Source organism: Apteryx rowi, unplaced genomic scaffold (genome assembly GCF_003343035.1).
Source record: "Apteryx rowi isolate R43461 unplaced genomic scaffold, aptRow1 scaffold_521, whole genome shotgun sequence".
In the NCBI taxonomy this organism is placed as follows: Eukaryota; Metazoa; Chordata; class Aves; order Apterygiformes; family Apterygidae; genus Apteryx; species Apteryx rowi.
The window spans coordinates 358226-384324 of NW_020450785.1; the positions used below are offsets into that span (position 1 = coordinate 358226).

At 36.2% G+C, this 26099-nt stretch overlaps 1 protein-coding gene across 1 annotated transcript in view; it reads left to right on the forward strand.

Annotated features, from left to right (window-relative positions):
• TBC1D32 (TBC1 domain family member 32) overlaps window positions 1-26099 on the forward strand; it is a 90774-nt gene that overhangs the window by 57359 nt on the left and 7316 nt on the right. Inside the window, exons 27-31 of the mRNA XM_026080457.1 lie at window positions 7921-8004; window positions 20387-20456; window positions 21299-21414; window positions 22415-22569; window positions 24231-24371. Of these exons, the coding sequence (XP_025936242.1) occupies window positions 7921-8004; window positions 20387-20456; window positions 21299-21414; window positions 22415-22569; window positions 24231-24371 (566 nt within the window). The remainder of the gene's footprint in view (window positions 1-7920; window positions 8005-20386; window positions 20457-21298; window positions 21415-22414; window positions 22570-24230; window positions 24372-26099) is intronic.

Genomic DNA, 26099 nt, shown 5'->3' on the forward strand with positions numbered 1-26099 from the left:
ATTGAAATTTTCAAAATTCTTTGAGCTTTCTGTTCTCGTTGCTTGTTTGAAATGAGTTTGTGTTTATAGTCAGATGATTATAATTTGGTCAGAGCTTTTACTTTCCATTTGGAGGAATGTATGTGTGTAGACAGAATACACATGTATTTGTTTATAATGTATGTATGTCTTTGTGTTCATTGTATTGTACACATCCACAAATGCATGTATTCATGCAGAAAGAAAGTTCTCTGTAAAACAGGTAAACAAATGGAGACTCATAAGCTGAAACACTGAATATACTTTATATGAACTTCTGCTACTGTAAGAAAAATAAATTGAGGAAAGCAATTAAAAAATCTAGATTTTTCTAGCAAAAAAAGATGTTTACTTTTCTTGCATGTTTCTTATAGAACTAGTAATCTACTGAGCATTTTTTTTAAATGTTACACATTGTGAAGCACAAATAATTTAGTCTTTGCAAAATCATTTGAATGCAGCATATTTTCTAGACAGATATCTTCTTGAATTGTATGAAATTAATGTTGAAAATTGTTAGTCTGTTGTCTTGCATATAAAAGGACTTATTTGTCAACAAAACATATTTTTATATAAAAACAGAACATATGTTTAAAATAGTTGGCTTACAAAGGAAAAGAAAATAGAATTCTTACTATGCTTTGTAGTAGGCTATTCAAAGCCTGTGTAGGTTATTTCGTGTAACTTTGCTGGAGATACCATAAGCTAGAATTAGGAATTTAAAGGGAATCATTAGAATTTATTAACCCAAAAGGAAGAGATTAGGGTTTCTTCTGAATTACTGTTTCCAGCTGAGATGGAACAACTGGGAGTAAAAGTAAGCAAGAAAGGTATCCATGAAATTTTTTATGCCTCACAGTTGCTTCTGCAAGTGCATTCACAAACCACACAAGTAAAGTGTGAAAATGGAAAAAGAATAGCTTAATGAAATACTAAATTAAAAAATACTACTAAAGAATAGTAATAACTAAGTGAAAGTAGTGTTACTCTAAGGTGAACTCAAAGCTGTTGTTTAAATGAGGSAGATCTGCATGCAGATATTTCAGGAACAACAATATTTCTGCTAGCTGTGTGGTTTGAGACAATATTCTATTCACTGAAACTATTTTGTGAGAGACAGCTGTGCTGCTAGGTGTTTTCTGAAACCTCTCCCAAATTTCAGAGGACTGAAAGGCCTTAATCCAGATCCCAAGAAAGCAAATCTTCCTCGTCAGTCACAGCAGGAACAAACTGTAAGGATTACAGAGGAGAGATACATACTCAAAAATATGCTTCCTGTTCTGGACTCTTTCTCTAGGACACGGGAGACTAACATTAACAGAAATGGTATCAGAACATAACCAGCAAAGACAATATTGAAGGCAATGACTGTGTAGTGAAGCACATATTTATGTGAAAACATTTTGGGATCTGGTGCCAGGATTATCAGATGTTGAATCTGTAGGCTCTGTTAAAATTCCATCAGAAGATCCTTAAGCAAACTGTATAGCATTGATACCCATCATTCACTCTCCTGATATTGACTGACTGTAGCTTCTAAGTTATTTCTGTGGTTAAGCATCAAGATCCATCTTTGAATCTTTTCTTGATCTGTTAAAAGGACATACGAACCTTTCACAAACTTGTATATCCTTTAATGTGGCAGGACTTAAAGTGCAGGATTCTTCTTCATCTTCTAGTAAAAGATCTTACTCTAGACAACARGCTTCTACATTCTGTTGTTCTAAGCACAGACACAAGACTTCTAGTCATTCTTTCTGTAAAGGTGGAATAGATTTATGGATCCCAGGGAACTTGTTGCTTGTCATTGAGCTACTTTGCGTTGTGTCTTTGAGTCACTCAAATCAGCTAGACAGACACTGATACAGCCCTTGGTCAAGTCTTGGCCTCTTTTGGACTTGTTGAGGAAGTCTGCATGTTGCAATATATGTGATCTCCCTAAAGCACTGTTAGTACATCTAGATAAGAACTTTTTCTATACTGGAATCGAAGCTTTGGCAGAAAAAGAATCAGCCAAGTCAACTCCTGCAAGGATAGGTTAAATTTACACGGGAAATTCTTAAGCTGTATAAATCTAGGCTTAGTATATTACAAATTCAGTTCATTCATAGGATAGGGACTTTTTTTTTTTTTTTTTTTTTTTTTTTTTTTTTTTTTTTTTTTTTTTTTTTTTTTTTTTTTTTTTTTTTTTTTTTTTTTTGAACTAGTGATCTCAGCTTGACTATCTCATCCATGCCTTTTCATTTGTCTCCTTATCCTTATCCTTCAGGTGAGACAGAAGGCATGTCTGTTGTTTGCAGTCCCAGCAAACCGTTTATTATCCGTTCCCAGTTAACAGTGTCATATCTGCAGCTGATCTCTCTCCAGTCTGGGTAGATACAACAACTTTAATCCTTTCCTCTTCTGGGAGACTTTAAACCCTCAATAAGAAAAACGGGGGGTGTTGCAGAGATCATGAAAGTATGTGCTAGCATTCTTCCATCCATCATGGGAGATAACCAGTCTCAAAATCCTAATTATTTTCCTCAAGTCTTATAATTGTATATCCATATGGGGGTATGGATAGGGACAGTGAACCCAGCTACAATGACCCGCTACATGGAGGCATTTAGAGTTTCTGTGGCATGTTCTTCCTGAGAAATCTGGACTTAGATTGCCAGTATTCTTTAGGATCTATTTACCTCCAAAATATTCTCTCTCTCAAAAGAGGAAAAAGGCAATATCTTTCTTATGGTAATTTTTRTTTTCAGGGAGTTATTCTTTTAGTCTCAGCTAGTATTGATGACTTTTAAAACCTTGAAAAACGTAGTGAGAAGCTCTTGAAATTGCACTTGAGATGTTGCTGGAAAACAGTGGGATGTTTTTGTTTTTTGGGTTGTTTTTTTTTTTAACAGGAAGTTGAATGGTTAATGAAAGCAGAGTGGTTATGATCAACAAAGCATTTTGGAATCCCATTAATGCTGTGTGAGCTCTGCACTATCTGAAGTAGCTATATCAAAACATGCTGATGAAAAAGACTAAGATTCTTTGAGGAAATGTCATTGTTTTTGTTCTACAGCCTTTAGCAGTCACTGCATAAAGTTGAAAGTAACTGTAGAACTTACCCCACAGGATGAAGAACCAAAAAGATGGATATTTTYAATAGGTATGACTTTGTTTTGTTTTGTTCCTCTTCAGGGTAACAAAATATTAAACTTTGGCCATGTATCAAAGTAGCCTAATACTTTTAATGATAGTGTAATAATTGGATAAATGTTGAGCAGACCCAGGAGAAGAATTGAATTGTTCCCTCATCAGCAGGAGTTGTAAATGTAGCTTATATCAAGGTATACCTTTAGGCTACCAGAGTCTCAGCAAGGAGACTCTCAGTTGTCAACACTCTGCCTGTATATAAATGTAAAGRTGATAATTAGGGATTTTAGTTTTGCTGAACAGGATCTTTCTGATTCAAAGAAAATGAGATATTACATTTTTAGAGCCATTAGGACATTCGTAACATACTCTCCCCTTTTTAGGAGAAAATGGTTTAAACTTCAGCCCTCATTAGGTGGAAGACTTGACTAACTTCAGCCTGCAGAGTAGTCTTCCATAGGCTCTCTAAGTTTGTGAGAGAAACTTCTCTGGGCTATGATTTCAAAAAGGCAAATCAGAGCAACTGAGTTAGATTTCCATTCTAAATTGGTCCTCAGATGAGCCTATTTTTCTCTATAAGAACCACATAAGTTTTCTAAGCTCAGTTTCATCTTTTTAAATATTCCCCAAATCTTCTGTCTCTAAGATCACTCAATTAGATCTAGACTCTGTTATCTGCTCCCTTTTTTAGTATGACCAAACTCAAAATATTGCATTTGCAAAAGAGGATTTTAAAATAATACAAAAAAGATGCTTACCTTTTTATGTCTTTACCTGATTTTTGAAGGAGGCTTGTTTCAGAATTAAAATGAAACAGTAGGTCTTTTAGGTCATGTAGGAAGAAAAATTGCAAACCAAAATTTCTTTCTTCTGTCGTCCAAACCAGTTTGGAATAACTCCCAAAGGAATATCTTTTATGCAATGTAAGTGCATGTGAATGTGCATGCGTGTGAGTGAAGATTACACTATTTGATTAGTGCTGAATTTGAAAGGATTGTTTTCCATTGATAAAGAAGATGCTTGTATGTTGGATATAAGATATGCAACTTTCATGTCTAATGGAAGTACTGTCAGAATTTTTATTATGTTGTTTTCTTCTTCTAAAAGAGAATGCAGGTGGCTCCTTTTTCAATTATTATACACTGTAATGGCAGTCTCTCCCATTGATCCTGGGAATTCAAAAAGGCCCTCCATGTTGTTGCCATTAAGAATGGAATTGCTGACGATGCTTTCTGTAGATTTATTAAATTGAAGTTGATGCAGTTAAAAATTTCTGACACTACTCTTACAAAAAGAAACCAACTGTTCAAAATTTTCACTCTTAAATTTGTAACCTCTAACACAAGTCATGAAAGACTACTGTTAACTCTTGAGAAATGTTTTTTTCTGTTTGTTTGTTTTCTTGGTTTAAACTTTGAAGCATCTGAGAGTTGGTATAGAATATGATCTAGTAATGCTAGTTACATTAGAGAATCTAAAAAATTCTGATGCTTTTGTTACTAAACAGAAAGCAGCTCTCTAGTGGCACCTTGTAGTTTTTGACCTTTCTGGCTTTAAATCCTTCAGAGTAGGTACTAGGTAACCTCTCCTGGTGGCTACTTATTAACAGTTCAAATCACATGATTTTTTTTTTAATCAGTACTCTTATACTGTTTAAAAGCCATTTAGATTGCTTGCCTTTTGTGCATTAATTCTTCGTGAATGACTTCAAATGAGTGCTGTTACAGCAATCCTGATTTTACTGTACAATGAACTTTTCTAAATTTGGTTTGTATACTTTTTCAGTTGAATGGAAAATCACTGAGCCAGTTTCCATCTTCATAAACATTTCCAGAAAGTATTTAAATAGCAGCTAATTGGCTTAGTATTAAAACACAAAAATTAAAATAATCTAGAACAACTACTTGTCATTTCACATGAACATTCTCTTGGAAGAGACTATGTCTTGTGAAAACCCTCTATTTGTGTATTAACCAAATTTGTTTTGATACACTCCTCTTATGTGTCTTTTCCTCTCTCAAACTTGATTAAAAGGTTTCAAAGATCCTGATAGGCACTTAGGTAAATACTTTCAAATGGTGGAAATCAATTTTGTGCTTGAGTTTCAAAAAAATTGCTTAGCAGTTGAGCTGTCACTTCTCCCATTAACTCAAGCACTGAACTGAAATATTTGACTGTTAGGTCAAGCATGTGGATGCCTTCCAACAAGAAGGGAACAAATGTGCAGTGTTCTGACTTGATTTTAAATTTTGTGAATTATGCAGTATTTTATTATTTTAATATTGTTCCTGTTTGTTATTACAGCATGAAATATTTCAGTAATCTCAATATAAACAGTCATGCACTAAACATATATCTGCTTACAAAGTTTAAGCTTAACTTCTACTTTTTGCTATCAATAGCTCTAGTTCAGTGGGGTTTTTTGTGTTTTACTTGCACAAATACTTATTATGTTGTTTGTATGACCAAATTCCACTAAGCATATTAGTTAAGTTGTTTCCAGAATGTGAAAGTAAGCAAGGAAAAAAAAAAAAAAAGTCCATATCTGTGCTATTCCATAAAATTAATGAAAATGCTAATCTGCACTGGAAAACTTTCTTTGGCATCCTTAGAAGAGAGAGTGGTGGGGGAAGCTTTTGACACAGCATGTTTTCAAAGACATAGAGTGCCTAAAATATTGCAGCAACAACAGTAACTTTCCCATTACTCGTACAGAAAATGGTATCATTTTTTGAAGGGGGTTTCTACAACTAACTCTTCAGTGCAGTTTACCTTTTCAAGTGTAAAAGTTTTGTTCTGATTTAATTTTTGAAGGCTGTAAAGAGATCATTTATTCTGGTACTCACAAAATGAATAAACTTGTTCTTTAAAATAAATTACTTTTTGCTAATCCATTTGGTTTATTAGAGGAATGTTTAAAAAAAGTTATATTATGTTTAATTAGCAGTTTCTTCTGCCCATAAAGAAAGTGAAAGAACAAAACTTATATGCATAATTTCTTTGTTTTGATTTACCAAGAGATGGCTGCTTGTGTTTATAAAGTAGTCTTTTTCAATGCAAAATTAATTTTGTTACTGTTGGAGTTGGCTGCTTTAACTGTAAACTATGTTCAAGTGTTGTAGTGAAACTTCTTCCCCCCATCAACACAATAACACCAAAATTCAGGCTTTTAAAAACTTTTTGGACTAATTCATGACCTTGAAATGACTGTGTGAGTTTCTTCCTACAGTTAGACAAACACATATTCCTGTAAATGTTTTAGGTAACTAATCAGGAAAAGTCATAATTTAATGTCAATATGTTAGTTTAAAGTGATTGGAGGAAGGCTAAATTATTGTCTTTATGCGATTTTTCTTCATTATTTTTCTGGCGTAACAGGCATCAGACTGTGGGCAGAGCTGATGTTCTGTCTTTCTCCTCCTTATGGACAAAATAGCTTGTACTGCAGTCTCCTGTGTTTGTTTTCCTGTCAGGAAGGCTAGTTTCAGAGTTTGGTGTCTTTTTTCCATTGCCACCTCCACCACAGATTGCTATGTCTTGCTTGTGGCTGCTATGACCATTTGTACAGCTACCATCTAAAATGGGTTAATGAAATTATCTGGCTTAAAAACAACAAAACTACCTGTGGGTGCATGGAGATTATGTGCAGGAATGGACGAGCAGAGGCTGACACAGTACAGCTCGAGTCCTGTTATACTGAGGTGCTGCCACGGAAATTACAGCATGCAGACTTAAGACAGGAAATCCCAAAGGTGACTGCTCTCATTACTCTCTATATCCACTTCCTTGCTTTGGACTGTTGTGAAAAGAAAGTTGCACCCACTAATCTTTAAATTCAATTTATCATGCAGCTGTCTTGGGATAGCACTTACTTATAAAAAAAAAAGTTAATTTTTGCTATCCCAAATTCTTAATATGGGTCACCTCAGCATGGACTTCCTCTTTGCAATATCTATAAAGACTTCCTTGTATCCTTTTGTTTGAATCTGTAAGATACTGTGTTCAGTTGCAAGAGTATCAAGCTTACAGAATCAAGGATTAGGAACAGTCTTTGCTAAGGATTTTTCACTGAGAGTTGTCACTAATTTCCTGGTTAATATTCTGTTAAGGTCTGAGATATGATTTCTTATAAATATGATTTCTTATTTAGAGATCAGATTTCAGCATCTGGCTTATCTATGCAGTAACTGCAGACTTAGAACTTCTATTTGGCAAGAATCAAGCAAGAACTTTATGGTCATCATTAAACACAGACATTCCCAAAGGAAATTCTCCTATCGCTTAAAATTAAGTGTGTAATTTTTATCTTGTGATGGCATAGGCAATTTTATATTGTTTATTGGAAACAGCTCTTAAAAGTTCATTAACTTTTATTGGTATAGAGGTTTTTTGCTTTCCTGTCTACACACACACACGGACAAATGGGATAAGATATTGTAGCTTAATTATAGTTAATTTTCATTTTATATTGATACTGTGTAACAAATTCTGAAATAATCCTTGGAGGATATAAAGATAATATGTGATTCCCTTTCAGCTTACACTGAACATATTCTCAGTAAAGCTATTAAAATTTAATTTAAGTTAGGAATGATGTTAGGAATGCAAAAGCACAATGCATGCTTTGAATTGTTCCCCCATAAAAACATGAATAAACATGCAGCTATTCAGATAGCTTTATTTACTTGCATACTGTCATCTTGTAAGGTAATGTAGTTTTACGTTTTGTTCATTGCCTCTAATGTTTTAATGGGTTTTTGCTTTTTGTAGTTTTGGCAGAATTAATTGAAAAGTTCGTGTCACATCTTTCTGAAAGCCCCTTGGATTGTTATTTCAGCACAGAAGACTATAAAGGTCAGTTTCCTAATAATTCATTACTTTGCAGCCTCTTCATATTTCAATTACTTTTCTTTTAAATGTATCTGTAAAATTTTTTGGGTTGTTGAAAATGTTCTCTACCAGCTCAGAGATTCATTACTTAACTGATGGGAAATACTTTGTTTTGGAGGAAGAATGATGTACTTGAGGAAATAGTACAGATAGTTTAGTGATGTGTTTTCATATTTCTGTATGGGCAGTGAAGAGACGGAGATGGCAATATAGGTGGGGGTATGATTTAAGGTATTTGTTGATACCTATTATAGAATGATCTGCATAGCTGATGGCATAAATTTTTAAGATGGTGTCAGCAATCCAGCTTATCTATTGAAAGTGGGGATGGGGTGATCTATGATCACCCCAAAAGTATGCCAGTTATATTGGATATGTATTAAAAATAATGCATTAGTTGAAGGACCAGAGTAATGAGTGCAAGTTTCTCACAGAGGTCCTGCTTACAGTCAAGAAATAAATGAATGATAAAGTTAATTTATTCTGAGTGTAAAGTAATAAACTTTAATATTTGAAAAATCTTACCAAATGGGAAGATTTAGATGCATTTTTAATATCTACCCAAAAATGTAGTTTTGTTCCTTACTATCTGCCCAGGACTATTCTCCAAGGTTGCGGTTCAGTCATTTAGAGTACTTGTTCTCCCACTARTGCTGGAGAATCAAACCCGCTTTGGGGAGAGCCTGGCATTTATACTGTTATTTTATTGGCACATCCATAGAATGCAAATACAGTGCCCTTGGGGACTTCAGACTTGCCTTTGAAGTTTCAAAGCATAAAATCCCTTCAGTAATTTAGAGGACTCTTTTCTTTTATGTAGTTGCCTTGCCTTCAGCCATCTACCTGCTGAGAGCTTGCTAATGGAATGCTCTTAATTTTACTTGAGAATCTCTGCCTTTGCTTATAGAGTTGCTGAAGTGCCAGTTCTTCTGCCGCTATGTACTTTCTACTCAAAAGATCGGTTCTTGTAAAATTGAATCCCAACATTCTTCTAAACCATACACATTAAGAGTTCTTTTGTGACCTGTATCAGTTKGTCATTTAGATTTCAACTTCTCAAGAACCACAACAAGCAACAAAAATCTTTTCATCGCCTCATAAAACTTGGTATTTATATATTTCTGACGTTTCTCAATTCAAGTAATGACTCAGATGATTCCTTTGAAAGCCCTCATAATGTCTTCATGACATTGGCTGACACCTAAAGTGCCCCTCTTTCTCCCCTCTATGCATTCCTTTAGGTCATAGCTCAAGGTATCACCCACTCTCCAGTAATATGGAAGGCCCAGGTTCAGTTTCCTTTTCTGTCTTGGGGGATGCACATCTCCCATTTCCTTGGAGAACCCAACAGACCTAGCTTTTCAAGGTTATCTTAGTCTTTCTCATTAGAGTTCTTCTGCCTTGTAGAATAAGGCAAAAACTAACTGGAGAAGGAGCTGACAACTAATGTCCAACCTCCAAGTGGATATATTGTCCAGCAGACTAGAGCATCTTGCCCTTACCTAACCTTAATGGCTAAGTGCTTCCTCCATTGTGAAAGAGCTTTAATAAAGGGAGGGAGTTCTCCATACTCTGTTCATTTAGAAGTGGAGAACCTTAGTTCCAATCCATTCTCCTCAACCTGTTTCCAAGATAGGATTTAAAACAAGTGCAGGAAGGTTGAACCCAGGTCTTCTACTTCATTGATCTGTGATTTCACCATGAACCATATGATGGGGGTGGCGACAACCACTGCACACTGTAGTTTTGACTTGAATTTGCATTTAGTTCCTGGATGACTGAAACTGCCTTTTTTGGTGTGTTTACTGTTGACTAGAAAAAAATTTGTTTGTATCTGTTCAGGAGGGAAGTTCAAGTTTTTCTCATTTTTTCTAATCAAAGGGAATTATTATTCTTCCCAGATAAAGAGACAGAAAGAGTGAGAAGTCAAGATTCATCTAAAATATATTGTTAGTCTTGAAGAAATACAAGGTTTGGAAGTCCTATGACAATCACATACATTAAATTCATTTTTTGGAACTGAAAGTCCCAAAGAATCGATATGGCTGATGAATGATTTTCATTTACAAATGCTTTTGAGGTTCCATGTGTTTTAATGAAGACAAGTTTGGAAATGCAAGAGTGAGAGCTCTGCAGAGAAGGATCTGGGAGTGCTGGTGGACAACAAGTTAACCTTGAGCCAGCAATGTGACCTTGTGGCCAAGAAGGCCAATGGTATCCTGGGGTGTGTTAGGAAGAGTGTTGCCAGCAGGTTGAGGGAGGTAATCCTCCCCCTCTACTCAGAGGTGAGGCCTCGTGAGGCTACATCTGGAGTACTGTGTCCAATTCTGGGTTCCCCAATACAAGAGAGATGTGAAGCTACTGGAGCAAGTCCAGTGGAGGGCTGTGAAGATGATGAAGGGACTGGAGCATCTGTCATATGAGGAAAGGCTGAGAGAACTGGGACTCTTCAGCCTGGAGAAGACTGAGAGGGGATCTTATCAATGGATACAAATATCTAAAGGGAGAGTGTCAAGAGGATGGGGCCAAACTCTTTTCAGTGGTGCCCAGTGGCAGGACGAGAGGCAGCAGGCACAAACTGAAGGAAGCTCCATCTGAACATGAGGAAAAACATCTTTACTGTGGGGATGCCAGAGCACTGGAAAAGGTTGCCTGGAGAGGTTGTGGAGTCTCCTTCCTTGGAGATATTCAAAAGCCATCTGGACAGGGTCCTGTGCAATGTGCTGTAGGTGACCCTGCTTGAGTAGGGGGGTTGGACTAGACGATCTCCAGAGGTCCCTTCCAACCTCGACCAATTCTGTGATTCTGTGAGAGGCCTTATCTAAGATAACCAATAGTCTGATGGTCAAAACACTGATGTGAAATGCAGGTAAGGGGCAGGTGTTCCTTTCATGTTTTCTTTCCCTGTCAGCAACACCATTGTCAGAGATTCTTTTGGAGAAGAGTTCTCCAGTCCATGAAATAATGTTTTTCAATCAACCAGAATATGTTTCAACTTGGTTCTATTTCAAGTTTTATAGGAAAATAGTAATTAAAATTTCTTGGCACATTTTTCAGGCAGGTATCAAAATGAGTATTGTCCATGAAGACTAGTTTAGACCAATGAAGTCATGCTGATTAACATTAAATGAAACAAAAATCTGGCTGTAGAATTGATTCTGTGATTGTACTCCACTCTGAAAGATTTAAAGGGCTTGACTGTAAGAGTCAGTTGTATAGCTGAATTACACTCATTGTGGGTTCTTTTTTACATCATAAAACATGCAGTGTGGCATTGATATAAAAATAGGAAATATATTTTGAGACCCAAAGTCTGTACTCATGATTCCTGTGTTTGTACAGAAGGGATGAACAAAATATGCTCAAATATTTATGAGACTTTTTTTCTCTAAAATTAGATTTCCCATTCTCTCAGTGATTGGCTAGATTTATATATATTTCTCRGGATTTTTTCCAGGGTTTCTAAAGATGGGAATTTCTCCAAGCACCACAATTAATTCTTGAATACCATGTTATTTCACGGCATCTTTCCGTTATAAGTGTTACCTAAGCTAACTCCTGAAACTGCTGTTACAGTAGAGATATCTTGCTGGTTTAGGTAGTAGCTAAGGAGTTGTTAGAAGGTAAGCCATATTCTAGATGTGTCTCCTAGTCCCAGATCCTAGTAAGCCAAACATACACTTGACAAGTCCATGTGTTTACCATTCTCTCTCTTGAATAAATTTGGGATCTGAGGGACTGAACAACAGTTTCTAACAGCTGTTTAATTTTAATGAAGAGAAGCCACAATTTTCATGAAAGTAGATTCAGTCAGTATAGATACTTCAGCATAGATATTCAGTGTTTATCATGTTTCTTGAAATGAGAAATTGATTATCTTAAAATATGACAGCTTTCTAAACCTGTAGGTAGTTGTAATTAAAATAACACAGTCATCTGTCTGCTGTGGAATCCCTCAGGATTTCAGTCTATTATAAGATTTGCAAATATGGAAAAATCAAATTAGTTTGGGTTGTTATCATTTGCAAGATAAGAAAGAAGGAAAAATGACTGATAAGCCACTATGCAGTTGTAATGTTTAATTATAAACAGTAACACAAATCCTACTTGAAGTTTACTTTCTGCTAGCAGCAATGATATTACTCTGTTGTGGATTCAGATGAGAGTAAAAACACATATAATATGGACACTAAATGTTAATGAACTCTGTCTATCCCCTTTCCCGCAATTAATACTTTCCAGTGTGCTTTTATTTTTCTTTTTTCTTAAAAATAAACCATAATCATTAAAAGCCAAATCATTGATGCCTAGCTGCAATAGACAATAGAATGGCAAGGAACTTAAATTTGCTGTAATATTAAAATAGACATTGTGCACTAGTAGTGTGAAGTTCTTAAATGGGAAGCTGTCAGTATAGTGCTTCTCAGAGGGAGTAATAGATGAGAAATGCAGGACTACACCCCAAATCTAGTGCTCTGAAGGAGAAGGAAGGGCATTCTTCCCTTCCTCCTGCAACATTTGATGAGTGTATCTCTTTAAAGACGGGTACCCACTTTAAAGATACTACTAACAAAAAGCATTTTTCCTGTTGCCAGTCTGTATTTTTAATTAAAAAAAAAAAAGTAATTGGACCAAAAATGTGATTCTTTCTTAGGGATGTTGCTTCCAAAGACAGTTTGAATATTTGTGATGACTGCTGCTCAGAGAGGAAGTTCTAGGTGTGAATATTCTGATCTTTTACTGTTAGCACAAGAAATCTCTCCGATGCCATAACAGATGCTTTTAATAGTCAAGATGGAATTGCACTTGAGATTACCTGAGTAGTGAACAGCCTTCTCCAGCAGATATTCTTGGATCTTGTATTCATTGCCTCTCTTCATTCACAGTTTAATTCCAACAATAAGAATATGGTTTTTTTTGAAAGGGGATTTTTTTTAAAGATAATCCAAGCAATGAATATGAAATTCAGCCTGTTGAAAGTGGTCTAGATGAGGGGCTTGGTGGAGGAGATGCCACCATCAAAGAACAATAGTAAAATGGCAGAAGAGAAGATAGTAGGAAATGTATGACTTCTGCTCTGCCCCARCTCCAAATAATATTTTAGAATAGAAACCCTTTATAAGGACATCAGAAGGAGAGAGGATAGGTATTGAGGAAACATAAAGGCTTATGCTAGCAGCTTGGGCACCTGCCTACCTACAGTATCAATGTTTAGACACCTCTTGAAGAATAAAAGCTGTAAGTAAAAAAAAGCTGTCTTTTAGTTACATGAAAAGATGATTAAATTTTCAGTTTCATAATTTCAGTTTATATGGGCAAAGCCTGTGGTTAAAGATGTGAGAGGAAAAATAATCACATACTGTAAAGATTTTTGAAGCACCTGCAACAATTAATGTAGGTACCTCAGACTATCATTGGATTTTCACAAACTACTGTTGTATTATTATTTACATGGTTCCTTTGAATTGAAAGTAATTTCCATCCATACGAAGAAATCTTTTTTACCATAATTAAAGTTAAAATGTTAACATTTGTGCAAAGATTATTTATACAGCCATAGAAATATTTGGCCTGGACACCAAGAAGAAGTAGGAAAATAATAATGTGAGCAACAGCTTTAGTCATTTTTTCCACTTAGTATGAAAGTGAAGCCAATAGTTTCTTTGAGGTAAGAGCAGTTAAACGGGGAAATAAGCTATTATCTAAAGACTGTGGATGTTTTAGGAAACATACAATGACATTTGGAAATCAGCCTTTAATTTCAGAACTATTTGAGCTCTGCATCCAGTTATTTCCATATGAATACAATGTTGTCCTTCCGCTGACTTAACCATATAAAAGCTCCTTCAAGGTAGGAGGGAAAATGGATAAGAAAACAATCTTTCAGATGAATTGTAAAGTAAAATAAGTTGATGTATTAGAGCCTGGGCTAAACAGGAAGAATACTATTGGCTTGTGTTTGCTACTTAAATAACTTACTCTGAGGCATCTGTAGCTGTTGATTGAGTTTAATAATACTATTTAATAATACTATTTAATTTCTTTTGCATATCATGCCTTGTGGGATGTTCCTTTTGGTGCTCCTGAATGTTCCAAAACTTTTTGAGAAGTACTGCCCACTGAAACACTTGAAATAGGCATAATCAGGGTTAGTACAAATGATCAGTCTAATCCCATGACCTTGAAGATGGGAAAGCAAGAAAATCCTGAGATTGCTTTAAAGATTGTTCCCTTGTCTTCCATTCTTCATCTTCCACTTTCTCCTAATCCCTTTTGACATTTACCATCCCTGAGGGTTTTCACAGGAAGACCTGGAACAGAGGGACCGCAGTACTCAATTGGTCCTTTGTTTCCTATTGATAAAAGCTGAAAACCTTCAGATTCCTTTCCATCCCTGGATATTGTTCTGCATCCAAAAACAAAACAAAGGAAAAGAATTTGTAAGCGGAATTTAATTCCCGCTTCTCCCAGGGGTCCCCTGATTTGCAGCTGGAAAACTAAAGAACTCACAGAACTGTCCAGGATGCATAGAATTACTTATTTATGAAGACTGGATAGGCAATAGCAGTAAAGCGTTCCTTACCTACCTAGGAATCCCTGATTTAGACTAACTGAACCACAGAGAGTAAGTTGCTGAATAAGACCTCTTTGCCTTTTTGCCCTTGTTTTAGGTGTCTACTGCCTACCCCTACTGTTCCCCCCACTCAAGCAAAAGGACTCCTAATTCTAGCTCTTTTTGGCTCCATTTGGAACATTGAGTTTGATTTAGAGGTAAATTTTGAGAGGAATATAGGAACATTGTCAGAGTTTGCAGGGATGTGACTAGGAAGGCCAAGGCCCACCTGGAGCTTAATCTGGCAAGGGATGTCAAGGATGGCAAGAAGGGCTCCTTTAAATACCTCAGTAACAAAAGGAAGACTAGGGAGAATGTGGGCCCACTACTGAATGGGACAGGGGCTCTTGTGACAAAGGATACAGAGATGGCAGAGATACTGAATGCCTTCTTTGCTTCAGTCTTTACTGATAAGACCAGCCCTCAGGAATCCCAGTCCCTGGAGAGCAGGGAGAAAGTCTGGAGAAAGGAAGACTTTCCCTTGGTGGAGGAGGATCAGATTAGAGATCATTTAGGCAAACTTGACATCCACAAGTCCATGGGCCCTGATGGAATGCACCCACGAGTGCTGAGGGAGCTGGCGGACATCACTGCTAGGCCACTCTCGCTCATCTTTGAAAGGACATGGAGATCAGGAGAGGTGCCTGAGGACTGGAAGAAAGCTAATGTCACTCCAGTCTTCAAAGAGGGCAAGAAGGCGACTCCAGGGAACTACAGGCCAGTCAGCCTCACCTCCATCCCTGGAAAGGTGATGGAGCAGCTCCTCCTGGATGCCATCTCCATGCACGTGAAGGACAAGAAGGTGCTCAGGAGTAAGTCAGCATGGATTCACCAAGGGGAAGTCATGCTTAACCAATCTGATAGCCTTCTGTGATGGGGTGACTAGCTGGGTGGATGAGGGGAGAGCAGTGGATGTTGTCTGCCTTGACTTCAGCAAGGCTTTTGGCACTGTCTCGCATAACATCCTCAAGCTGATGAAGTACAGGCTACATGAGCAGACAGTGAGGTGGACTGAGAACTGGCTGAATGGCAGAGTTCAGAGGGCTGTGATCAGCGGCGCAGAGTCTAGTTGGAGGCCTGTAGCTAGCAGTGTTCCCCAGGGGTCAGTACTGGGTCCAGTCTTGTTCAACTTCTTCATCAGCGGCCTGGATGAAGGGACAGAATGCACCCTCAGCAAGTTTGCCGATGATCCAAAACTGGGAGGAGTGGCTGATCCACCAGAGGGCTGTGCTGCCATTCAGAGGGACCTGTACAGGCTGGAGAGCTGGGCGGAGAGGACCCTCATGAAGTTCATGAAAGGGAAGTGCGGGGTCCTTCAGCGAGGGAGGAATAAGCCCATGCAGCAGTACAGGCTGTGGCCTGACCTGATGGAAAGCAGCTCTGCGGAGAAGGAGGTGGGAGTGCTGGTGGACACCAAGTTGACCATGAGCCAGCAATGTGCCCTTGTGGCCAAGAAGGCCAATGGTATCCTGGGGTGCATCAGGAAGAGTGTTGCCAGCAGGTCGAGGGAGGTGATTCTCCCCCTCTACTCAGCCCTGGTGAGGCCMCATCTGGAGTACTGTGTCCAGTTCTGGGCTCCCCAGTACAAGAGGGATGTGGCACTACTGGAGCAAGTCCAGCGAAGGGCTGCAAAGATGTTTAGGGGACTGGAACATCTCTCTGATGAGGAAAGGCTGAGAGAGCTGGGCCTGTTCAGCCTAGAGAAGAGAAGGCTGAGAGGAGATCTTATCAATGTGTACAAGTATCTGAAGGGAGGGTGTCAAGAGGATGGGGCCAGACTCTTTTCAGTGGTGCCGAGCGACAGGACGAGAGGCAGCGGGCACAAACTGAAACACAGGAAGCTCCATCTGAACATGAGGAAAAATATCTTTACTGTGGGGTTGACAGAGCATTGGAAGAGGTTGTCCKAAGAGGCTGCAGAGTCTCCTTCCTTGGAGATATTCAAAAGCCATCTGGACATGATCCTGCGCAACGTGCTCTAGGTGACCCTGCTCGAGCAGGGGGTTTGGACTTAGCCGATCTCCAGAGGTCCCTGCCAACCTCAAACCATTCTGTGATTCTGTGATAAGTTGAAGAAAATCTTAGGGAAAAGACTGATGGGGGAATACCAATCATTGTAGAAATGAGAAAGAAATTGCAATCACTTAGAAAATAAGACAAAGAAATCAGAATTGCCCATGTTTTGAGAAGGTTTGAAAACCGGGGAAAGGAATTTGCAGTGAAAGAATAAGACAAGTGTTGGAAACAAGAAGTTGTTATCCAGGTTGTAATAAATAAAGTACTAAAGAAAATTATAATGTTTTACAGTTTTAACTTACTGTGTTCATTTTTTTTTCTGTTTAAGGTTATCACCAGCAATTAATAGTTGGCAGTCTTTGGCTCTTAAAGGTGTTTCAAAGCAAGCATTTTCTATTTTGAATGACCAAGATTGTATTAAATAGTGGATGTTTTTAAAAGTATTGAGAGAGGCATACCAATATTTCTTATGATTGTCTTATCTGAAGGGTGCTTGGTAGGTTGCTAGTGAAAAGTGTGATTGTATGGCTAAATTAAATGTTTCATTTGTATTTAAAAATGGTCCACCCCTACTGCTGTGTTATTTTATGCATTTTAGAATGAGAGGCAAAGTCTACTTTCTTTTTTTTTTTTTTTTTTTTAATAAATCTTTAGAGCTCCTAAAGAAGTATGTGGAATTCTGACATCCTTCTAGTCACTAGTTTTGGTTTGGACTAACTTCCATTTTACAATGCTTCACTTTTTTTAAATAAGAACTTTAAAACATTTGTTCAACATAGAGATTGTTACCTATGAACTGTAAATGGAAAGCTAGTCCTTATTTTATTAATCCTTTCTTTGTATTAGATAAAAAAGAAGTTGCCAAAGCATGATGTTCATTCCATTTAATAAAAACAACAATGCTGTATCATGTCCTCATCTAATTCAATGTTCAGAGATGTGCTTTGTCCTTTGAGGATAAATGGCATTCTTATTTAGAAAATTGATCTTTCGGTACCTTTGTTTTGGAACCCATTGTGTTTCAAGGCAGTAGTTATATCAGGATTATTGATAAATATGTCAGATGAGTTTTGCAGAAAACTGAACTCAGTGTATTAAATCAGAGGTATTGTGGGCGTCCTTACAGTAGTGCATTCAACGTATTCCTGCAAGCTTACTAGTCCACTTTTTATTCGTGGATTGTAATCTGCACTATTTCAGTGTCCCACTTAATAATTTTCTAAGCTTAAAGGAGCACTTAAGGTTTCTAAGTCCAATTTTTTAATCGGTGAGAAGTAGTCCTTTGTGTATTCTAAATGACTTTATAGTTTTCTAAAGCCTACGATTCCCAGTCTATTAATTGGAAAACAAAATGGTAAATTGAGACTTGACACAGGACAAAGGACTACAATTTGTACGTTCCCATTGCGAACTGTGGATTGGCAGTAACTCAGCTGCCTGGTGTACGGAGCTATGATTATATCAAATATGCTGTTGCACAAGAGGTTTTGCCTTGAGGAGGTGCTATATAATATCGCATTGTTATTCAGCCCAAACTTCATGTTAATTTTATCTTCTTTCACAATACAGAAGAAAATATCAAAGGGAAAACTGATAAGGGGAAGACCCTTTACATCAACTAAGACATTATTACAACAGAGAAGAAAAGGCAGTGAAAATCGATGAAATCAGTTGTGTTCTTTTAATGTTAATAGAAAATAAGCATTCAGTACTTGCTATAAGCTGTTGCAAAATGAAAGCAGTGGCCCAGATCAGGGGTTGTGCTGTGGCTGTTCCTCAGGACACTGCTGTCGGGCTCTGCTACCAGCTCCAACCTCACCAGCCACGGGAGGATCACCTCGAAACGGAGGCCGGGATTCCTTCTGGTTTAGAGATTGTTGTGCTGTTTCCCTTTCTCCTGCCATTAAATATGGTGTTGAGGGGACTGAATTAACCACTAGTCATTTGAACTGCCCCTGGTTTGTCATCCGTCATATGGTCTAGGATATGGTATGTGTCTGGCCTTCGCAATTGCAAATAAGAACCTGGAAACAAATTGATTGCAAGTTAGTATTATAATTGCTGCATGAGTAAACAGACAGCGTGGAACAGTACCTGAAAAAAATATGAACTGTTCCATTCAACTCTGTGGTGGTGGTGTTTTAACTGAAATGCCCTGTGATTTTAAAAAAATTTCCTCATAGATTTTGTCTCTGGTATTCTATGCGTAATGTATTTGACCTTCTGTCCTTGAGGAAGAAAAAAGTCCTTGATACGGGATTGCTATTTTGATCCTATCAAGTTACTGAATAACTTAGTCTTACTCAAAGAATAGTTGCTTTCTCTTACTATAATARTTATTTCTCAAAAGGACAAGGTCAGTTTCTCATATCCCTAACACTTAGATCACTGTATTTTATTAAGGTCACAATACAGAAGAGTTTTTCTTTCTTCTCTGTTCCCGCTGCTGAATTTTATTGCTTCAATGTTAAGTGTAATTTTGCTGTATTGTTTTCTTCAAGAAAATTTCAATGTACTTCATGTGATCTGAGCAGGGCACTTTTTTTTTTTTTCTTGAACTTTTTCTCTTGACCAGAGGCATTTCTTCCCTTAACTAGTAAACATTTTATTTTAATGCATTAGTCTCTGTTGTTTGCTTGCCAGTAGCATAGAGTGTTTACCTGAATGCATAGCTAGGGAATCCTTCAGTTTGATTTCTTTATCTGAGAAGGATATAGAAAAAAATACATATCAAGTTAATGTGTGATTTGCTTCCTCTAAGTATTATTTTTACATTAACCACTTGCATGAATGTATTTTGATTTCTGCTGCCATATATATTATTTTCATTTTTAACGAAGTATGTCAGTTTTTAGAATTTTTTTAAAAAATTAACTTTGATTTTGGATTTTTATTAGCACTTTGGTTTGATTTTTTTATTAGCACTTTGTCTGAAAAAAATAAATAAAGTCAAGTTTTTAAGCACTCAGCTTTGTAACTCATAACACTTTACTGGGTTGTAATTTTTTTCTGAGATACAGTTATCATTGATGAGACATGTACACAAGGGAGAGAGAATGCCTTGTCTTTTGCATTTAGAATGTATAATTTTGAGAAAATATTACACAGAAAGGTTGCTTTAATTCAGGATTTTTTAATTTGTCTAGCTTAGAGTTTTTATATTCAATAAGGGCACAAAATGGGATATGTACTACTGTCTGACAGAACAATACACAGAAGTACATGTAGGATTTTTTTTTTTTTTAATTCAGCGTTTATAATGGATTCTGTGAGATTCATAACAGAACAGAACTTTTGTTAACAAGGTTGACTTTACCACTTGGAGATTTTAAGGCCACTGGAATGGAAGAAAGTAGATCAGAAAATACTGTTTTATCTGAATTCTGTGCCGGCAGGGATTAACTTATATAAAAAAATGGATCTGAAAGAGTTGTTGGTTGTTCTCGACGTGTTGTAAAGCTACAGATAACCATATAAAAAGTGAACATTTTCTTAAAAAGGAAGTGTTTTTATTTAAAAAAAAAAAGAAAAAAAGAGGGATGCAGTTATATGTAAAAAAGTTATTGATGCATCCTTTGCAAACACCACTAAACTCATTTTAAATATAAAACAGTTCTTCAGAATTGGTATTAATATATAAATTTAAAAAACTTCATATTAGTTTTCAGTTAAAGTATTTATAATAATGCTTTTTAATTTTTTTTTCCTTTGTTTTAGCTACTGATGCAAATGTGAAGAATGAAAGCCTTTCATCTGTGCAGCAGCTTGGTGTTGAAATGACAGTCAGGTAGACAGTATTAAAATACTTCCCTAGTGTATTTCTAGAATTTGTTTGATTTTCTTGGAATTACTCTAATGATTTTTAATCCATCAACTCAGTGCTTTATACCATTTAAACCTAAAGATCATCTTTGAGAAAATGAATTCTGAGTCTCAAAATGAAAAAGGTATTAGTACATAATTAAAATATCTTTACAAATTATATAGGTTATTATTGTAGCAAGAGCTAATTGCAACTTGTTAGTAAGATTTACTGCTAAAATTACATTATCCTGAGTTACATGTCTTTTTCTCCTCACATTACTTCTCTTAATGACTCTGTTTAGCTAAGCTTAGTTATATGCCATTTACACATTTTATCTGGCTGGTAATTTGCAGAGCCATGATGAAGGAAAAGTTAATGTGTCTGTAGTTCCACAGATTGTTATCTTTAACATTACTAGCACCAGAATTCAAATATTAATTACACTTAAAAAAAAAAAACCCTTTAGATTCTAAATAGTGTGCATGAAGAAAATGAATCACGTATGGCTACTCAGCCCAGCCTTACATCCCCCTCAATCTCTAAAACTTTTAATTGGAGAAATTTAACTGGAAAAACTTTTAAGGTGGGGAAATTGTAAAACGGAGTAGCAAATGTTCGGTGAGTGTTCCTCCTAAATAAAAAAAAATAAGAGTTACCAGTAAACTATTAACAAATAATATGCTGTAATATATGCATAAATTTATAAGAACAGTGCTGTGACTGCTTGACTGTCACAGGCCTATTAAAGATGAATTTCTGCTTTTTAGGAATTTTGAAAAATATATTAAACCTTTAAACAATCTTTTTTTATTTTTTTGTGTTAGATATGGAAAGTACTTAAACTTGCTAAAAGAACATGCTGAAAATGAGCTGTCCTTAGTGTTAATGAATTGTGAGAAATTTCTGAAACAACAGCAAACAACTGTAGTATCTTCACTTTGTATCCTTTCTTGACAGCATGAATTATGTTGCCTGAAAAATGCCAGTGGAATCTGAACTCTCACTTTGTGTTTTTGGTGGTGATGTAGATGTATAATATATTCTGAATGAAAAAAAAATGCACTTCTACTGTGAAATTTTGTTAAGCTAAAATACACACCAAATGCACTCATGAAGATCTTCATCCTTGGTTCCTATACTTTGTTAAAATATGTTGCAAGTCTCATTCATTTTTGTCATATGCTGTTTAGGGTAGAATCAAATGTTTCTGTATGTGATAAAGAGTCTAGAACATTGCAGCTTTCAGCATTAATGAGTAATTGTGGTATTCCCACAATGCTGACAGTGTTAGTGGTCTTTAATAATACGTGTAATATAATCTATGATTGTAATTTGATCAGCAAGAATGTTTTGACTTCTGACTTTTTAGATTTACTATGAAACTTTTTTAAAAATAAAAATAGCCCTTTGGAAGTTTTACAACATTTTTATGCATTAGAATTACTTACTTGAAATGTGTTTTAATAGTAGTATATTAGTCAGAATATACTTCATCACCCTTTAAACCTTTTCTTTTCCTTTCTTGCTCTTTCTTTCCTTAGTTATCACAACTTCTGTTTTCCTCCTTTTCTACCATTTTCCTTTCTTTTATTATAAGGATACTTGTTTTGGTGTGTGTTTTGGGTTTATTTCTGTATTTACAAATTTGGGGGTTTTGTTTTCTTTTGTTGATTTGGTTTAATAATTTAGGGATGACTGGAAAAAAGTAAAGAATATAGGGAAGACAGCTTAAATCACTTCTCTTAATTGAGATTTAGAGACAGGTGTACCTCTAGTCTTTTTACTCAGAAAGCCGCCTTCTGTGCAGCTATGTTCCCAGTGTCCCATCTCTGACAAACCTTAGTTCTGTACATTTTGACACGGGGAGGGAGGAGGGCTGCATTTCTTGCATGGCAGTGAAAAGAAGTTCTTTGCCGGCGTTCCTTAACTTTCTCATGCAGGTTGCTTGCAGGGAGCTTATGCTGGCTACGACTGGTTTGCATCTTCTGTGTTCCTGATAATGTCAGGAGACAGGGAGAAGACATTAACATTTCTTCAGCAGTTTTCACGTCTTCTCATTTCAGCATTTCTCTGGCTACCAAGACTGCATATATCTGTAAGCATTTAAAAGCTGTTCTTTCTGAAAGACAACTTGGAAATTTTTTAAAGGACAGTTTATCAGTTTCCTCAGGGTTTTTTTGTTATGCATTAACTTTTCATTAAAGCCCTCTAAGTGAATGCAGGTCCCTGAAGAACTCTCTCAGAAAAATACAGATTTGACATTTGCTCAAGTGATTATTTAAAAGTAGTGAAAGAACAGGTGGACTGATGGTAATGGCAGTGTTACTGAATTTTAAAGCTGGCAATAAAATAAACTTTGTTAGTAGCATTAAATTTTGTGTGAAAGCTGTGATACTGTTGAATGGCCTTTTTATTCTTATTGCAGTATGGAAGTTGATCCTTTTTATTAGTAAAGCTAGCAGTCTTGTGGATAAAAATATTTAAATATATTTAATAATTTTGAAAATTATTACTGCCCAAGTACTTGAATGCTTTGTAATTTTAAGTGCTTAGTGTTTTCAGTCAAGTTTGTAGTGTAAACAACATCATTCCATCTTCTGTTAGACCTGATACCATCTATTTAAAATAATAACCTTTCAGTTTAACTTTGTCATATTGTCTAATTGTTTTGGATTTAGACTACCAGCTGTAGTCTTTACTAGAGAATTCTAGGATTATAAAAAACCCAGGTTAGATTCTATACCTCTTCTTCATGAAAGCCTCTGTATTAATTTCAACTGGTTTATCTTTTCACCAGAAATGACTGTATTGTAACCACTTAGAGCACAGAGTCCAGCCCTGAGATTGTTCCAACACAATGAAATTTTGCTCCATTGTGTGAATACAATTGTGCCGAACATCATCGGTGCTGAGAACTCCAGTGTCGTCTTCCTTACTAAAACTAGTCAGCATGGCAGGCAGGTTACTGTAGTTCATTCTCAATACCTAAACAGTTTGTCTTTCATAATATATCTTGAAAACATAGAAAATTGAATAATCAACCTACTCGCTTTATTTCCACAATGTTTTTTTTTAAAAAAAAAAAAAAAGTCAAAACATGAAGGAGCAATTATTCAGACATTAGATTGTAATGCTGCCTACCTGAGAAAGAGGAAGGAAAATTCCAAAGAATGTACATTGACCTTCTAGCACTAATCCAAAGATTCATTACCTAGAAACCAAACGCTGACATCCAGGGCTTTCCACACTGAAAACCTCTATTCCTTTTGCTGCACAAAATAGAATTTCACTCATTCCAGCCATGCATACCACTGAGAAACTTTCACACAGAATACAGCTTTAGATACTACAGAAGTTTCACTCTTCACCCACCAGTAAAGGGGCAAAAAAATCTATTTTTTTGTTTAAAATATAACAACAACAGTTTCTGCATCCCCGCTTTGACAACTGAAGCATACATGCAATAAAGAATTAAATGGCTAATGGAAAGGAACAGCTGGCATATATTTTCTAACAGTTTCTAACTTCAGATTTTTCTTAATTTAACTATGTTTTTCCTGATGGTACTACCAGCTTTTTATGTATTTGCTTGTTTTACTTATTCATGTATCAATAGTAACTACAGGGGATGTCTTGTCTTACTAGTAAATATGTGTATATATATATTTTTTTATATGGTAGCCTCAGAAAGGTGTTTTAAAATAATACATTTTTGTAGTCTGGAATCCTTTTCATTGGTTGTTTTTTGTTAATCAGATGCACCTGCCTATTACCACAGTGGAATCTGGTATCCATCCAGTCTATTTTTGCAGTGCTCACTACGTTGAGATGTTGCTGAAAGCTGAGTTGCCACTTGTCTTTTCAGCCTTCCACATGTCTGGTTTCACTCCATCCCAGGTAACCGATGAAAGCATATCAAAGTAACATTAACTGTTAGACTTAAATCTACAAAATCAAGGACATTCAGAGTTAAAATTGACACTGTTGTGCTTTTCCTATACAGCAAGCAATAAAACTCAGTCATAGTGAAATGATTAAGAATAATGTTTTAACCTTCTTCCACACCAAACAAATTATTATTTGTTATCAGTGGTGGTTTTGTGGTGGTTATGAAACTGGGAGTAAGAGATAATATTGCATGCAGAGTGACTTAGAGCATTTGAAAATATAAATCAATTAACTTCATTAGAGTAATGGCAGTGTACTGCAGCTGATGATCTTCCATGACACGTTCTTACAAAAACTTGATAAAAAATGCTAGATATTAAAAACTCAGATTTATAGATAAAAGTAATTAAAATATCTTGTTCTCTGGAATAATTTTCTGAATTTGTCATGGAATGGAAATGAGTAATTAGGATAGGTGTATAATTGGAAGCAGTTTGGGTGATATTAGAGCAAAATTTTTTTTTATATTGGCTACCACAACTATTCCAATCAAGTTAAAATACCCTGCTCATGTATATTAAAGAGATTTTAGTAGAGGAGTATTTCACCATAATGTTAGCTTTCATTTTCCCTTTTTATTACAGTGTTTTGGAAAATACAGAATGCTATATATGGAGCATTGCTTGTAAAGACTAGTCACGATGAAGCATAAACAGCTTCATCACCACAGTGAGAGAGCTTGTGGCTCTATTAAATTACTGTTCCAAGGCAAGAAAAATATTTTTCATCTTACACCTTCAAAATAACATTCTGTTACAAGGTTTGCAGCTTAAAAGTGTTCTTAGTGGGGATGGATACCAGTGTGTTCCACTTATTGCTTAAAAAGTCAGTTTGAGATTTAGGCTTTCAAGAGAGAAGAATGATAAATGAGGGGTTTATCTCAGCATAGGAATAATGAGGTATTTATAAGGCTCCTGGTTTGGGGTGGGAAAACGCAAGGGGACAGCCATTCCCTCCCTTGAGTATTCTTGTGTAAGTTATCCTGTGTGCTCTTAAGTTTGCACTTGCTTCATAGTAAACTACTTAGCATTCTAAGCGGCTATCAAGGTTTTATTATTGAACGTGTTACTGAAATGCCACTAGTGGTAGCCACTGTGATAAGCACATACTTCTGTCTATGTGACTTTCCAGTTTCATTGGAAGGGGAACAAACGAGCCCCGAACTGTGAAAACATCTCTAACGTTTTTAGGGGCCTGCGTACACGAATAATTAACTGAATGCAGATTTCATTGTAGAGTATGACTGCTGTCATCTAATCAGAATCTCAGTGCTTACTGCTACTGCACATTTTTAAACACTTTAAGGACTGATTGGCAGAAGATTTGTGGTCTACAGCTAAATGAAATGTGCTGTACACTTCTTCATACATTGTGAGTTAGAACTGGAAAAAGGAGTTGCTAATTGTGTTCCATCCCCATTTGATTAAATGCAGAAGTGCCTTAGGGAAGGGCCTAGCGTTCATTTATAAGGCAAATAACTGTTTTAATTTAAAGGAAAGTCTACATTACACCTTCATCACCCTCATTACCCTCTAGGCCACATAAAAAAAAAAAATCTTGAGAAAACTCAGCATATAAAGAATGACTGCTTTCTCTTTCATTGGGCTTTGAGTTTTAGGTTTCAGCTTCAAGAGTTGCCAGAATACACTCAGGTAAGTCAGATGCAGGCTGTTCTAT